The sequence below is a fragment of the Notamacropus eugenii genome, chromosome 5, assembly GCF_028372415.1.
Source record: "Notamacropus eugenii isolate mMacEug1 chromosome 5, mMacEug1.pri_v2, whole genome shotgun sequence".
Classification (NCBI taxonomy): Eukaryota; Metazoa; Chordata; class Mammalia; order Diprotodontia; family Macropodidae; genus Notamacropus; species Notamacropus eugenii.
Genome location: NC_092876.1, coordinates 152,739,312 through 152,756,929, shown reverse-complemented (window position 1 = coordinate 152,756,929; position 17,618 = coordinate 152,739,312). Strand labels below are relative to the sequence as shown.

At 35.8% G+C, this 17,618-nt stretch overlaps 1 protein-coding gene across 6 annotated transcripts in view; it reads left to right on the top strand.

Annotated features, from left to right (window-relative positions):
- The window catches only part of DYNC2H1 (dynein cytoplasmic 2 heavy chain 1), a 413,209-nt gene that overhangs the window by 371,917 nt on the left and 23,674 nt on the right, over window positions 1–17,618 (top strand). For all 6 annotated transcript variants that reach the window (XM_072611238.1, XM_072611237.1, XM_072611242.1 and 3 more), the window contains 3 exons: window positions 1,929–2,038; window positions 2,696–2,777; window positions 16,299–16,415. In XM_072611238.1, the coding sequence (XP_072467339.1) occupies window positions 1,929–2,038; window positions 2,696–2,777; window positions 16,299–16,415 (309 nt within the window). The remainder of the gene's footprint in view (window positions 1–1,928; window positions 2,039–2,695; window positions 2,778–16,298; window positions 16,416–17,618) is intronic.

Below are 17,618 nucleotides of genomic sequence, written 5' to 3'. Positions count from 1 at the left end.
AAGCATTAATTAAAAGTAATGTAAATTGCATTATAAAAGGATCAATTTTAAGTAAATATTGTGAAACAGAAGATATTATAAATAGTAAAAAAAAAGAGATTTAACAAAAGAGAAGTAAATATTGCTTTTGCTAATGAAAATAGAAAGCAAACAGTCTCATAACTACTTGAGATGAGTGAGAAATATATGCTTTGAAGAATCTTTGGTAGATGGCACAGTGAGATGTACCTTAGAGATAGCTTTCTTTCCACCTCATCCAATAAGCAAGAGTTTTAAAATACAACATGCAGTGATAAGAAGATGACAGGAGGAGGATAATTGAAGCAGTCAAATAGTGCAATAGATAGAGCGCTGGATCTGAAGTCAGGAAGGCCTGAGTTCAAATTCAGCCTCAGATAATTACTAGCTGTGTGACACTGGGCAAATTAACCTGTCTGCCTCGGTTTCCTCAACTCTAAAATGGGAATAGTAATAACATCTACCTTCCAGGGTTGTGAGGATCAAGACACAATAATTGTCAAGTGCTTACCATAGTGCCTGGCACATAGTAGGCACTTAGTAAATGGTTGTTCTTTTTCCCTAGTTTAAAGAATCCATCATAACATAATTACTAATTTTAGAAAAATGTCTGAAGATCATCCCCACTAGCTGGTAATAATCTTACTTTGCACCTAACTCTACCTTGATATCCCACAGACCACAACTACACTGGTCTTATAGCTGCTACACATTTAGGCACAGATTTTTTTGGAGTTAACCCATGTGCACGGTCCCTGAGAGATGCTTCCTAAAACTGCTGTACCCCCTCCTACCTTTCTGTGCTACTGCTCACCTTGTAGTGGCAGCAGTTTTAGACACAGCATTTTAGTTCTCTCCCCTTAGGGTTAAGACAGTTGCTATAAACTTGCAGGTGACTAAACAAGTGTAAATTGATAATTTTAAGAGAAAAAAACAGGAAAACTAAGTTTATTCTGCTTAAAGAATCATAGGCTAATTAGAAAATAACAATATTAATATATACACACAATGGCATAGGGGTAAGTTTTTACAAGAAAAGCTAGCTGAATTGCAAAAAACATTATAGTAAGAGAATAGTAGACTTTTTTTTACACTTCTCTCTCAAAACTAAAGTTAACAGAAAGATTAAGAAGTAAAATGTAGAGCTGAACAAATTGGTAGAAAATGAGAATATTAAAAAATATACATATTTCTCAGCATCCTATAGTACCTTACAAAAATTTTCACTTGCTAGAACAGAAAGAAATCAAATAAATGTAAAAAGGCAGAAATAATAAATTAATCCTTTATAGTCTACACAACAAACATGATAAGGGAAACATGAATCAAAGCTATAGACCTCAATATACTAAGTAATAGTATCCTGAATGAGAGTGTCAAAGAGCAAATGATAGAAACAATGATTATATTAAAATAATAAAAATGAAATAGTACACTAAAGCTAATAGGACATAGCTAAAGCCGAGCTCAGAGAAAAATATAAATCCCTAAAACTTATTTTAACAAGATAGAAAAGGAGAGGTTCCTGAACTGAGTATGCCTCTTAAGTGACTAAAAAACAAACACATTTAACAGTGTTAGCACAAGAAATTCAAAGCTTGGAGTAAAAGAGAGAAATTTTAATATAAGTAATAAAGAACTTATAAGCTCCATGTTTTCAGTAGATTTAAATGTGTAAAAGATTATACAGATGTCAGATTATATTGTGGTCAGTAATATATGATACCAATTATGGCAAACTTCAAAATGTAAAATGAAATTTTCTTACTAACATATAAAAACCATTATTGTCTTTTTAAAATAGTTTTTATATTGGTCCCCATAATTTAAAAGCTTATTTGAGATAAAAAATGTCAGCAAATTATAACTTTCTAAAACTAACTTTTTTTTTCTATTCTATACTTTTCCAGCACTGGGTAGATAAAGCAGAAAAGCAGGCACTGCTGTCAGACACCCTTGACCTTTCAGAACTCTTCCATCCAGACACATTTCTTAATGCTCTACGCCAAGAAACTGCAAGGTAAATTAAAGGTTATCTACCTTATATACCCAAGGCCATTTATACTGATTTTATTAATTATTGACTATTTTCCTTGATTGCCAAAAATGGATTTTAAATGGGTTTTAATACTTGTATAGTTTCCTAATACTTTACAATGAGAATATCAGTTATTAATATTTGAACATAGAAATAACATAAATTAAAAATGAATTTTCTTTTACACAAATGCTATGTAAGAGAATTCCTAATTATTAAGTTATGTTAATAGTTTGATTAAGAATTTGTAACCTTTGTAACAAGTCTGATTTATCAAGAAGCATTAGTAAATGGAATTCTCTAATTTAAAATTGTTATTTTAAATTCAGAGTTACAGTATATATCATCAAGATTGCCATGTATCATAAATGTAGTACCAGTTTTCAGAAAACTAGAATATAATAAAGTAGATTTATAACTGAAATTATGCTTAACATATTTTGCTCTTCCTGTGATATTTGCAGAAGGCTCTTATGAGCATGAACTAAGGTTTGACATTACACATATCAAGTGCTTTCTGGTTGTGATTCTGGATAAACACAAATTTAATTATTATATTAATTATTATATTGTCTCTTTTCATTAGAATGTATTTTTCTAATAGTTTCATATATAACATTTGAAATAATATTTTTATAGGGCAATGAGCTGTTCGGTGGATAGCCTTAAATTTGTAGCATCATGGAAAGGTCGACTACCAGAAGCAAAACTCCAAGTTAAGGTACTAGACAGGTTATACATTTTGTTCTGTGTCTTAAACTTATATTGCCCCTAAGAGATTATAACGAAGTCATTAGGAAGTTATCATTTTTAATATGTTGAGTCAACTGATTACTACTAGGTAAATTATTGTGTCTTTGATATATCTTTATGATCAAAACAATTCAAGATCCATCATGAAATACTGTTCTTTTATAACGAAAATACAGAAATTTCTATTGATACTGAAAATGAAAAATTTACTTCCTGAGAAGAAATGTTAAACCACCTAAGCATTTGTTTGATTGCATACCTTAAAATTTTTGGCCAGCTAACTGTAGAAATCAAAAATTTCATAACTTTTGGGTTATTTTTTAATCCTCAAATCCCAGAAGTAGAAAGATTCCTGTAGTTCATCTTGGTCAGCCCCTACCAGATACCACCTATAATACTCCTTACAAATGGCAATCTATCCTATGCTTAAGTGCATCTGGTTATAGCAGGCTCACTATATATAATGCAGCCTATTCCATTTTCACCCAGCTCTAATTATTTAGAAATTCTTCCTTGTATCTGAACTCTAACTCTGCCTCTCTGTCATTTCTGCTTAGCTTTGCTTTCTTCAGTCCAACAAAGCAAATGTAATCCCTCTTTCATGTTATAGTTCTTCAGATATTTAAAGACAGATATGCCTCACTTAAGAGTCTTCTTCTCTAGATTTACCATCCCTAATTATTCCCTACAATCTTCATATGATACAGTTTCAAATTCCCTCATCATAAAAGGCAACATAATGTAGTGAGAGAAGCAAATGATTTAGATTCATAGGATAGTGGAATTAGTACAAGAACAGACTCTGAGATTTCCCTTACAAATGAGGAAATTGAAATCTAGGGGGGATACACAGCTAATATCAGAGCTGGGATTCAAGCCCATGTCAAAAGACATATTAGAGATTCTTCCTTCAAATCCCAGATCTATTACCTTCTTAACCTCAGACACCTCCCTTTACCTGTTGTCTCCACTTAAGCTTGCCTCCCTTTCTAAGTACTCATGCAGTTCATTTAATTATAGGTTGTAAAATTTTGTGTGTGATTCAAATCAAACTACAAGTCTACAGTTCTAGAGTTCATTACTCACTGTTTAAATATTGGGATACTTGTTTATCCATAGCCTTCTGAGACATTGCCTATTCTCCACATATCCTTTTAGTACTTTATAAAGACTACTGTTGTTACTGCTGCTGCTGCTGCTGCTGCTAACTTCCTGAAAACCCAGTCTAGCATCTATGTGATGAGGGGTGAGGGCAATGGCACAGAAAAGCAGTGGTAGCCAGGTGAGATAGAGCAGGGAGCCTTTGTGCCTGAGAGCTCTTAAGGTAGCTATGGAGACCTGGCAAGAACCCTGAAATGCTGACCAATTAGGTTCTGGCTATGTCACCTTTTGGGTTAACAGTCTGGCACATTTGGTGAAACTGTTGCAATAAATCTAAGAAAAAGAGAAGGCAGCACAAGGTTCCATTACAGGCTGGCCCTATTTGTAATCATCATGATGATCAGCTTGAAACAGAGGGCAATGAAGCAATCAGTGTTCATTCATATTCTAGTACCAGAGGAAGGCAAAATATGTCAGACCAAATTAGATATATCAGTACTCCACCTACTAGAATGGTTTCAGTGCAGATGATACTGATCACCATCAGTGGGCATGACCAAGGAAGTGAATGCTTTCATTTTGTACCAGTCCTGTATAAAATTAAATTTGAAAATAGATCTCATGAGTGCTAGGTAAGGGCTTTAATTTATTAATGCTACCCACTGCTCGAAGTCATGCAACAGTACTGCTGACTAGTATAGGGCAATCAAAAAAAAAAAGTCAAATACCCTGAATCCAGATTTGACAAAATAAGAGACGGAAATGGGAAGAGAAAAAGCATTTGGTAAGTACCTAATGATTGTGCTAAGTATTTTACAAATATCTCACTCCTCATCCTCATTTGGTAAGATATGATGTTGAGGAGTACTGAAATCTGAAAAATTAAAGTCCTTGAGATCACTGAAAACCTTTGGTTAATTCAGACTTCCAAAATTATCTTATATTATTATGTTATATTATAATAAAATTATAAGTAAGAAAATGATGAAAACAGTACTTATATTTTAAAAAAAACTTGAAAAGGAGAGCATACTGGCAGTGAACATTCTTGCATAAAATATATGTTATCGTGGTATCTTACTGATCCTATAAGGCCCTAAAATAGTGGCCTCACTTCTACTTAGTGGGTGTCATGTGGCAGATGAGCAATTCACTGAGATTCCCAGGCCAGTTCATCTCCACAATTTGACTAAAGACTTTTGTTGTTGAGTTATTTCAGCCATGTCGTCTCTTTATGACCCCATTTGGGGATTTCTTGGCAAAGATACTGGAGTGGTTTGCCAACTCATTTTACAAATGAGGGAATTGAGGCAGACAGGGTTAAATGACTTGTCCAGGGTCATATGGGTAGTAAGTGTTTAAGGCTATATTTGAATTCAGGGAGATGACTCTTAATGAGTCCAGGCCCAGTATTCTATCCACTGGGCCATCTTGCTTCATGACTAGACTAGAAACACTGAAAATCTCAAAGGGGAGGGGAGAATTTAGTTAAAAACCCAGAGAGATAATTCAATATAGGTGATACAAAAATTAGAAGGAAAAGTGAGTACAAAGACATTTAAAACATTATTAAACTCTCAAATATTCTTCCTTCCCTAAAAGAAAATTAAACCAAGATTTGATGAAATACTTCACTCTGTGGAATCCCCATGAAAACCCGGAACTGTTCATGTTGGTTTAAGAGAGAAGTTGGAAAGGAATAAGTAGCAGAATTTATGACCTAAAGAACAGAAAAAATGAGCAGAATAGAAGAATTGGAATCTATGATGGCAAATGACTACAAAGAAATTAGAAAGAAAAACAGATGCAAATATAATATAGTGGGGGATAATCTGGAAGAAGAGAAACAAAGTACCGATATAATTAAAGAACACTTGATCTCTGTTCAAGCAAAACATAGTTATCTTGAAGATAAGATGCACAGAGATAACTTCAGGATCATAGGCCTCTGAGAAGATCATGATAAGCAAAAAACAACAGCAAAACATACTGCAAGAAGTAATACAAGAAAATATCCCAGTGAGAGCACCCTCTCTGAGGGAGTGTTGTGCCTTCACAGACAATACCCAGCCTCAGGAGATGGGAAATCAGAGATCATAGGAACAGTTGGCATTCAGAGCAGGTGGAGGGCATGGGCTGTGAGAGGAGATACCTGGGAAATGGGAAAGAAAATGATCATAAAAGGGTCAGGGGGTAAAATTGGAGCACAGGAACATTTCTACTTAGTGCAATGCTTCATCATCATTACTAAACAAAAGAAGTAAGAGTTGAGGTGAGGGAGAGTGCCCAAATTAAGTTTACTTTAATGTAAAACAAGCAAAGCTAATGAAAGAACATAGTACAGAATTCAGAAAGAAAAGGGAGCAAAAAAATTTTAATTCAAATTTTTAAAATGCCCCAGAGACACAAATGGAGGAAAATATAAACCTAACTCATAATTTTAAATATGAGTGAATTAAACAGTAAACTCTACAATCTTTTGCTAACAACCAGTATATCTAAAAAGCAGATATATGGAATAAAAATGAGAGGCTGGAACACAATATACTATGTTTTTAGTTAAATCCTCAAAAGCAGAATTTGCAACTTGTGCTATCAGACAAAGCAAAAAATTCATTATATAAACAGATAAAGAAATTATATTATGCTAAACTAAACCATAAAAAACAAACAATATAAATATTAAATTTGTGTTCCAAATAGTATAACATCTAAATATAAAAAGGAAGAAAAATTAACTGAAGTATAAGAAGACATAGATAGTAATACAGTAATCCACAGTCTCCCAATGTAGCCCATTCTATTCGAAGGTATAAAATTGTTAGAAGGTTGTTTATTTTTTTCTTTAAATCAGGCCTCTCTGATGTTTTGAACTTTTACTGATTTGAACTCTTACAGTTCTACCTTCCAGAGCCATAGCTCCAGTTAGGGTTTTCTACCAGATTCCTTCTAATATTTGATGATAGCAATCATATCCAGGTCTTCTCTGTGCTAAATATCTCCAGGTTCTTTCAGTTGAACTTTGTATGTCATGGCCTCTAGCCCCTACTGGTCAGTGAGTCCAATAGTTGAAAAAAAAGCAACACTTCAAACACAGAAGTGTCTTACAGGTATTTTGAGTTAGAAAAGTTAATTTCCAGTCTTATCTTTACTTATTTTCTAGCTGTGGGAGAAAGGGTGTGTCACTTCCCTGAACCTTAGTTTATTTATCTGTAAAATGGAGATAATTATACTTGCCATTCCAACTTCAGAAGATTTTTGTGAGAATGAAGTAATATCATTATCCATTTATATAGTACTTAGCTATTTACAAAGCATTTTTCTCATAGCAGTCATGTGAGATAAATAGTTTAAGTATTGTTATCCCTATTTTGCAGATGAAGAAACTAAGACTCAGAGTTGTCTATGGTAAGACATTTCCAAATGGCAAAACCAAGAGCCAGACTCAGGTTTTTGACATCAATTCTGGTTTTCTTTTTACTCTACCATGCTAAATTTTGTGAATTAGATGTGGGTGCATGATTAGCCTGAATTGTATCAAAACATGGTTAGCAAGTGATACATCCTTCTCCTAGTTCCCACATGCTAACAATCTTAACCTACTGGTTTTTGACTCTTAGCTCAGAGAAATCCAGTCTCAATTTCTCCTTCCTGTTCCTTGTTCTCAACTATGATCCTTTGAAAATAGGCCTCTGAAAGTTCTGGTATGTGCCTGAAGAGCTAGCACAGGCTGAATGGACCCATTTAGTGTAGACATAACCTTAGAAATGTATTATTATTTTTTCTCATGTTTCATATTAAACCATTAATCTGTGTTTCTTTAATTGATCCTTTTGTCAGTAATGAGCTGTAGTTCTATCTTCACCCTGTCCATTTTGTCATATTTCTCTAACTTGGGTACATTTTCAATTCCTTTTCCAATGCCTGGTTGTGGTATGGAGGACAACCTGGATTTTCAAAGTCTGAGACAGTGGAGCACAAGCTCCAGCAGGTCCCATCATTCCAGAAAAGCTTCAAGTATGGACTTGATGATGGGGCTATTAATTGTTGTGTAAGGATAAACCTCTCAGAGTTTGGAGAGGCTCCAGACTAGCTACAGCACTTTTCAAACACTAGCTACTTTTTATTATATATATCTATATGTATAGATATATATACATATATAGATATATAGATATGTATCAGTTATGTATCCACAGTGATGAACTGACAAATTCTTGAAATACTGAAATACTTCACCTTAAAATGAGACATATTTTGAGAAAAATGTAGCATGTTTATGCAAGCTCTGATAATAAATTATTTAAAGGTGTCATCTTTGTCATTTTAAAGTTGGATTGTTGAATTTGAGAGAAAATGAGGAGATTCATTTATTTGAATATCTGACAGCTTTTCTAAATATAATATTCCCAGTGTATGTGCTCTTGGAGGATGCTTTATTTCCTATTTAAATTTTAAATGACATCCATTATGCTTTTGATGCTATGTAAATCAAAGTCCATGCTTTCATTTCCAGAAGATAGTGATGAAATCACACTTGTTCCGTTATACATCCTCCATGGTACTAGAGCTGAAGAGTTGCTAAGGTTTTTTTTTTTTTATTACTTAATAATTTGCTTCTTAATCCTTTATATTGAAATTATGAATACATAAACTTAACCCACTGAAGAAGTAATATGAGGATATTTAGTGCATAGGTAACATATTCCCCCATGCAGAACAACTTTTCTTGCTCATGTTGCAGACTGCTAGGCTAATTATCAGTTGCCTTTTACTGTATTAAAGTGACTTGCACTTTCTTTTCTGAGGTGTAGAAGCATAATCTGTTGCTTTTGAGATTCAGTTGCCAACAATGACCATTGGATCATAGATTTAGAGCTGAAGGGGCCCTTGAAGGTCACTTAGTCCAATACTCTGTTTTTACCAGAGAGGAAACTGAAGCCCAGCAAGCTTACGTGACTTGCCTGAGTAGCCTAGGTGCTAAGTAGCAGAGCTGAGAATGGAACTCAGCTCCTGAGACTGCACATCTTTGTTTTTTCAACTGTGCCTCACTGAATAAGGATTCCTGTCCTCCCAAATTGAGTTACAACATACTACAGTTAGTTAATTATACAGAAGTGGTATAAAGGATGTTGTCAAACAAATGCATGACCAAAAAGATGATTTTATCATAAGACAAAGATGAGTGATAATTGCTGGGGGCCCAGAATGCTCCCATTGGTATCAAAATGACCGGGGAATGTGAAGATTTATACCACTGTATTGGGGAGGATCACCTTTTACTCAATTGTAGACATGGACAAGAGTTGCATAGGATAAGCAGATATAAATAATTTATGACCTTCATTTTTGATGGAATGTCCACATTGATGAGATCAGTATATCCAAGTAATAGAACATCTCTTTAAGAATAGAGATTCAGTTTTATACTTTATTAATTATGTACTTATTTATTGAAAAAATATTGAAATATTTGACATACAAAGCATAGGACTTTAAAACAAAATGCGAGCTAGGAATATGTACTCCTGTTTCCAGGAGTATACAAACCAAAATATTCTTCATAGAGCATTGTTTCATAGTTTGTCTTTTCATGTACTATATCACTGTCACCATTCTTTAATTTCTAACTGATTATTTAGGCTAGTTAAATTATAGGTTTGTCCGTGGATGTTTTGCCCTCTCTAAGAGATTCCAGAAGGACTATTACCTCCCAAGACCTCTGAAATCCCTAGGGAAGGAATAATCCAGAAATACCTTTCTTATCTAGGAAACAAAAGGGTGATATTGTTGGGGGGTGCTTTTCTTTTAACAGCTTGGAGAAGGTGGTACCATCACTACATAATTATGGTGAATGAACATTTACCAGAATCAAAGGGATTCTCTTGTTTACTTTGTGGTATTATTGAATTTCTGGATGCTGGAAGGGTCCTTGTCTAAGCCTTGCAAAAGAAGGGAACAGTTCCTCTGCAAAGGGCTCTGCAGGATCAGAAATTTGGTATTATTCTCCCAGTAGGAGTCCAGAGAGAAATATATTCTGACTGAGAGACTGGGAAGCACTTGAGGAGATGGTGCTGCAGACCAGGGCTTGGTATCCACACTGGCACCAAGGCAGGCTGCATGAAAGACGGCAGTGATCTCTTAGCTCCTCTCCTATAGATGGCTTTGATCAGTGGCTGTGTCAGAGGCTGTTGTCCTCTGTACTGTGACTCTTAGGTTCCTGCTATGCTGCTGTGTCTCATCACTAGCTTGCATGGACCAAATCACTGAAATCTGGGACCCTGTCCTTCCAAAAAGTAGAGGCAAAGCCTGGGATTTCTGCCCTTTGTTCTTTTCCACATTTGTTGGCTCGTTGTGGGATGGATAAGGGAGTTAGCATGTTTTGTTTTTGCTATATCTGATTACATCGTTGCCTCTTTTTTCTTCTCCTTCTTATTCCTCTTCTTTGTACTCCTTTTCCAGTACTCCCAATGGCAAGCTCATTGCTTCCCTAAGATTAGGGACATCCAGTAATGGTCACTTTTTCTTCAGAAATCTGACTTTCAACTTCATCATTCAACTGAAACTGCCCTCTCTTTAATGACCAAATTATTTACCACTCTGTTGTCAGCTCTAATGACCTTTTTTCCATTCTGGTCCTTCTTTATCTCTGTATTATCATCTGACACTATTGATCATACTCTTTTTCCTGAATATTCTCTTCTCTCTAGATTTTCATGACAGTGTTCTCTCTCTCATTTTTTCTCTCATGTGTATTACCAACTCATTTCTGGTGTTTTTGTCATTCTTTGTCTGTATCTTTGCCCACTAACTGTGGATGTCTCCTTAGGCTCTATCCTCAGCTTTCTCTTTTTTTTCTGTGGTATCTCTTTAATGGATTCAAGTTATCTTCTTTATGCAGAAGATTTCAAATTTACATATCTAGCTCCAGTCTCTCTCCTAAGTTCAAATCTTAGATAACCAATTACTTTTTACACATCTTAAACTGGAAGTCACTAGTTCTGTGTACTACTTTAGGTCTGACAGAATTGTAGGCTGTTCTGGCCGCTACTCAAAAGGTGGACTTGTAAGTGACTCAGTAGACAGGGGAGGCCATCAGGGTATGCAGGTAAAGAATGTGAGTTTCACAAAACCTGAAGAATCCAATAAGCCTCTGCGCTTCCTTGTTAAATTATGGGAAGGCAAGTATCAGTACCTTATTTGATTTTCCCCCATCCACCATATTCCCCCAGAACTTGACTGAGTGGGCTGAATCCTGGATTTTCGTAGGGTTGAGTTTCCATACTTTATCCTTCATGATGGGGCAACCATCTCCCTTTGGGCCTCAGTCACTCTGATCTCAATAAGCTTACTCAATATTACATCATTAGTATAGTGATATACATCAGTGCCCTTACTAGGGAAAGCCTCTCTCTATTCTGCTCACCATAATAAAGCAGTCTTATACTGAGAACTCATAGAAAGTTTAGGTAGCCCTACAGAAGTGTGCCTTTAGGAGATCAAGAAGCCACATCAACACAGTCCAAGACCACTAAGCTACATCAATGGCAATGTAGCTTGATTAGCCCCCAAGAGCTTCCTTGCCTTTTAAAATACAGGTTTTTTTATTGATATGCTTTGGTTTTACCTTGCCTAAATATTCTCCTACATCCTCCTTTCTCTGAGGAACCATTCCTTAAAACAAAGAATTATTTTAAAAAGAAAGGGAAAATGCAGCATAATTGATCAACACCTCAAATAAATCCGAAATTATATATGCACTGTCTTAGTCAGTGAAAGCTTTAAATAGTGTGGTTATACTTACAAGAATGTTTATTATATTGTTTAGCAAGTTTAGCTTTGTATATTGAGCTGAGAAAATACAAGGACTTGATTGAGATTAAAAATATTAAGAAAGCTACTAATTAAAGAAGTATTTCTTGGCTTCTAATAAGATAAAGAGATCTTCCAGAGAAAAGACTTTTTTAAAAAAAAGGCACAAATTATTTTTTAAAATTTATTTATTTAACTTTTCAACATTCATTTCCACAAAATTTTGGGTTCTAGATTTTCTCCCCATTTCTCCCCTACCCCCACCCCAAAATGTTGAGCATTCTAATTGCCCCTATCACCAATCTGCCCTCTCTTCTAACATCCCTCCCTTCCTTTATCCCCATCTTCTCTTTTGTCCTGTAGGGCCAGATAACTTTCTATACCCCATTATCTGTATTTCTGTTTCCTAGGTGCAAAAACAATACTCAACAGAGTTGTTCCTAAAACTTTGAGTTCCAACTTCTCCCCATCCCTCCCTCCCCACCCATTCCCTTTGGGAAGGCAGGCAATTCAGTATAGGCCATATCTGTGTGGTTTTGCAAATGACTTCCATAATAGTCGTATTATGTAAAACTAACTGTATTTCTCTCCATCTTATCCTGCCCCCCCATTGCTTCTATTCTCTCTTTTGATCCTATCCTTCCCCAAGAGTGTTGACTTCAAATTGCTCCCTCCTCCCATTGCCCTCCCTTCCATCATCCCCCCCCACCCTGCTTATCCCCTTCTCCCCCACTTTCCTGTATTGTAAGATAGGTTTTCATACCAAAATGAGTGTGCATTTTATTCCTTCCTTTAGTCTAATATGATGAGAGTAAGCTTCATATTTTTTCTCTCACCTCCCCTCTTTCTCCCTCCACTGAAAAGTCTTTTATTTACCTCTTTTATGAGAGATAACCTGCCCCATTCCATTTCTCCCTTTCTCCTCCCAATATTTTTCCCTCTCACCATTTAATTTCATTTTTTTAAGATATGGATCCCATCCTATTCAGTTCACCCTGTGCTCTGTGTGTGTGTGTGTGTGTGTGTGTGTAACCCCACCAACTACCCAGATACTGAAAAAAGTTTCAAGAGTTACAAATATTGTCTTTCCATGTAGGAATGTAAACAGTTCAACTTTAGTAAGTCCCTTATGATTTCTCTTTACTGTTTACCCTTTCATGCTTCTCTTGATTCTTGGGTTTGAAGGTCAAATTTTCTTTTCAGCTCTGGTCTTTTCATCAAGAATGCTTGAAAGTCCTTGATTTCATTGAAAGACTATTTTTTCCCCTGAAGTATTATAGTCAGTTTTGCTGGGTAGGTGATTCTTGGTTTTAGTCCTAGTTCCTTTGACTTCTGGAATATCCTATTCCATGCCCTTCGATCCTTTAATGTAGAAGCTGCTAGATCTTGTATTATCCCAATTGTATTTCCACAATACTTGAATTGTTTCTTCCTAGCTGCTTGTAATATTTTCTCCTTGACCTGGGAACTCTGGAATTTGGCCACAGTGTTCCTAGGAGTTTTGGATCTCTTTCAGGAGGTAATCGGTGGATTCTTTCAATATTTATTTTGCCCCTGGTTCTAGAATATCAGGGCAGTTTTCCTTGATAATTTCATGAAAGATGATGTCTAGGCTCTTTTTTTTGATCATGGCTTTCAGGTAGCCCCATAATTTTTAAATTGTCTCTCCTGGATCTGTTTTCCAGGTCAGTTGTTTTTCCAATAAGATATTTCACATTATCTTCCATTTCTTCATTCTTTTGCTTTTGTTTTGTGATTTCTTGGTTTCTCATAAAGTCATTAGCCTCCATCTGTTCCATTCTAATTTTGAAAGAACTATTTTCTTCAGTGAGCTTTTGGACCTCCTTTTCCATTTAGCTAATTCTTCTTTTGAAAGCATTCTTCTCCTCATTGGCTCTTTGAACCTCTTTTGCCAATTAAGTTAGCCTATTTGGAAAGGTTATTTTCTTCAGCTTTTTGGGGGGGGTCTTCTTTAGCAAGGTGTTGACCCACTTTTCATGCTTTTCTTGCATCTCTCTCATTTCTCTTCCCGGTTTTTTCCTCCACCTGTCTAACTTGATTTTCAAAATCCTTTTTGAGCTCTTCCATAGCCTGAGCCCATTGAATATTTATTTTGGATATTTGGGATACAGAAGCCTTGACTTTTATGTCTTTCCCTAATGGTAAGCATTGTTGTTCCTCATCTGAAAGGATGGGAGAAGATATCTGTTCACCAAGAAAGTAACCTTCTATGGTCTTATTTTTTCCCGCTTTTTTGGGCATTTTCCCAACCAGTTACTTGACTTTTGGGTCCTTTGTCAAGAGTAGGGTATACTCTGGGGACCTGTAAGATCTCAGTTCCTCCAAGGTGGCACAATCAAGTGTGTACTGGTCTCGGCACAGGGAAGGATTTTTGTGCTCATAATTTTAGCAGAGTTTCCTCTCCACAGGCACCTGACCTCCAGTTCTGCCAAGCTAGCACTGGGGGTGTGGGATTCAATCAAGCTGTGGGGGCAGGGCCACCATTCAGTGCAAGAGAAAGACCAGCTCCCTCATTGCTCCCAGTGGTTTTTACAATCCAGCAGTGGTCTCGGGCAGCTCTAGGGGCTGCTGTGAGAACTCCTGCTGCCTGCCTGGTGGGGCCTCTGCAGCTGCTGCCTGAGGCTGGAGCTATGGGAAGGTCCTTCTCCCTTCCTGGCCAGCTGAAAAAGCCCCCGTCACTGACCTTTGGTGCTTGTGGGTTGAGGGATCTCATGACCCTCTGCTGCTGCAACTGGGGATTCCGCCCCCAAGGGCTGTTCATGAGCAGTGCCTGTGAGGCCAAGACTGGGCTGGCAACCAAGGTTCCCTGTGGGCCTTTCACGTCACCCTGGGCTAGAAATCTCCTCCACTCTGTTGTTTTCCACTTCTGCTCCTCCAAAATTTGTTGAGAGTCCCTTTCTACAGGTATTTTATGGGCTATGTGGGGAGACCCTGCATATGTGTGTCTTTCCACTCTGCCATCTTGGCTCTGCCCCCAGCACAAATTATTTTTAAAAATATAAAGTTATTGTGATAGATAGATTGACATGTCCTTCGTGAAGATTTTCATATATTTCAAATTAGGCCAACAATTATTAATCATCTACTAGATGCAGAGCAAGAGACAGCTCGGTGGCTCAGTGGATAGAATACTGGGCCTGGATTTAGATTTGAGTTCAAATCTAGCCTCAGATACTTAGTAGCTGAGTGATACTGGGGAAGTCCCTTAACTTCTTTTTTGCTTAATCCACTGGGGAAGGAAATGAGAAATCACTCTAGAATCTTTGCCAAGAAAACCCCAAACACAGTGTGGCCCACAGGGTCATGAAGAATCACGCTCAACTGAATGACTGAATAACAACAGATGCAGAACTCTGAGCTAACTACTTAAAAGTACAAAAGTTGGTTAATTATACCATTCATGCTATCAGGAAACACGTAATCTACTAATCAGTTAATCAGCGACCACCCGCTGTTCTTAGCAAAATGCCTGGCACTCAGTATGCTACTAATAAATATTTGTTGACTGACTCTCAGGGGAGGCAGCATGTACATTAGTAAGTATATACAAATGCTGTACATACTATACACAAATACAGCAGCTACAAACTAAATTTTGGGGAGAATGGGCACTAGCAACTGAGAGATCAAGAGTGATTAAGATGAACTTGAATGAAGCAAGGAAAAAGCATTAAACATTTTTTATGTGCAAAGCCCTAAGGATACAAATGGAAAAGCGAGACAGTCCTTGTTCTGGAAGAGCTCATATTCTAATGAGAATAGCGTGTATGGGAGAGTTTAGCTGTAAATCCTATAGAGAGGTCCCATGGTCCTGCGTGTGCAACGCAAATTCTGGTGCTTTTCTTAAAATGTCATTTCCACTGATTGCCAAGGACTTTGGGGATAAAAACTTCCAGCTGCCGTTGCCAAGTCTCTAATTTCCTCATTAGGTCTATATGTCTCCCCCTTATTTTGCTTTTACTTCACTTTACAGTAATATGCTTAGTACAACTAAGGAATCCCATGGAATGATAACATATAATAAATTTTGCACTGTTTGAAATTATAATAATATAAAATGTGGTAAATGGTTCTAGCCTGATAGAAATATACCTTGCATATTAGAATAATTCAAATAATGCAGCACTTGATTCCATAGCATTTGATAATTATGCATTTTAAAAAATCTTCTGTTGCTTTAAGGTAATGTCAGATGTCTGAAGAGAAAGATGCATGTTCCAAAGTTTTGATTTGCTCTTCTTTTATTGACATCACTCTTAAATGTGTATTTTGGTAAGATCAATATATTCTCATCAATCTGATGCCATGCCATGTCAACATTATTGCTGAGGCACAGTATTTACTAAAAATTAAAATTGAGTTTAAAGAAAATTTGCCATGAAAACCAATTTCTTATTGTAAAGTAGCACTTTTCTCACACATAACATTAGAATTTTTAGTTTCCCACTCTTTGGATCTTTGCTTATGATAGGAAATACTGTTTTTTGACCTTATTAAGATATATTATAATTATAGTATGACTTAAATTTGAATATTTCATACATTTTTAACATAGATCAGTGGCTTACTCTTGGAAGGATGCAGTTTTGATGGCAATCGACTCTCTGAAAACCAGCATGATTCTCCCAGTGTGTCGTCCATCCTCCCTTGTTACATGTCCTGGATTCAACAGGTACAAGTTTTTTAATAGCTGTCTCTATTATGTCCTATGATTAACTGTTTTTGTTTTTTAGGTAATAAAGTACTGTAGTCAGTTTGATACACTTGACCAGTTTTTAGAAAAGCATTTCACTCATTGTTGAAGTTTTATTTTTAATTTAATTAAATTAATTTTAAGGTTTTATAAGAATTTGTTTATTATGGAATTCCTTCTGTATTTCTTTACTTCTGTAAAATGAGGTAATTTTATTATCATTTTCCACTTTTTCTTCTAGAACTAAATGCTATGAAAATAGTTATGTTTTCCTTTCCTTTGAAGTCTGATAATGAGAAAAATTTTGAAAAATGGAATATGAGCAATATTTGGTAGAAGGTCTTTTTAAAATAAAACAGATTCATATAAACTAATGCATCCTATCTAATTTAATAACTAGTAACTAATTGTAGTATAGTAGTTACTACTAGTAAATAATAACTTATAATTGTCAAATAAAATGGAAACATTAAGTTAAACGGATGTGCAAAGTAATTAAAAGTTTCATGTCATTAGATCTAATTACAAACAAATCTCAGTGTTTCATGCACTGCCCAATTTTTGCTTCAAATCTATGCTTTCATATGTTTTCATGGAGCTAGGAACTCCAAATGAGAAAATTTCCTCAATGAAGGCAAACCAGCAACTCATTTACAACTTGCAGTCTTAGAGAATTGCTTGGAGCACAGAGATATTAAATGACTAGTCCATGATCCCACAGCCAGTCTTTATCAGAGACATCACCTGACTCCAAACCAATCCCTTTAGCCACCATACTATGCTACATCTTTCATAATTCCTAAAACTAGATATAAAAGGAGTATCCCTATCAACAGAAGAAAGTTTCATGGAATTTTCTAACTATAGTAATTATTTTTGTCACATAAAAACCCAAAGGAGCAGAATGATATCTTTTATCTCTTAATCTGAAGTCTACAGTGCTACTCCTGCATGAAAATGCCAATGTTGATTATATTAGCCTTGGTTAGTTCACAAAAAAAACAATTCTGCAGTTGTAATTCAGATCAGATTAATCAGTTTTGAGAACTTTTAATTTAAGAATACATTTGGAATATTCCATGTTAAAAAAAAAAAAGGTAACATCGGTTAGCAAGCATCACTTGAGAAGATAATAACACAAATGAATTTCGTCACCTTAAAAAGCATAAAATACTAGAAATT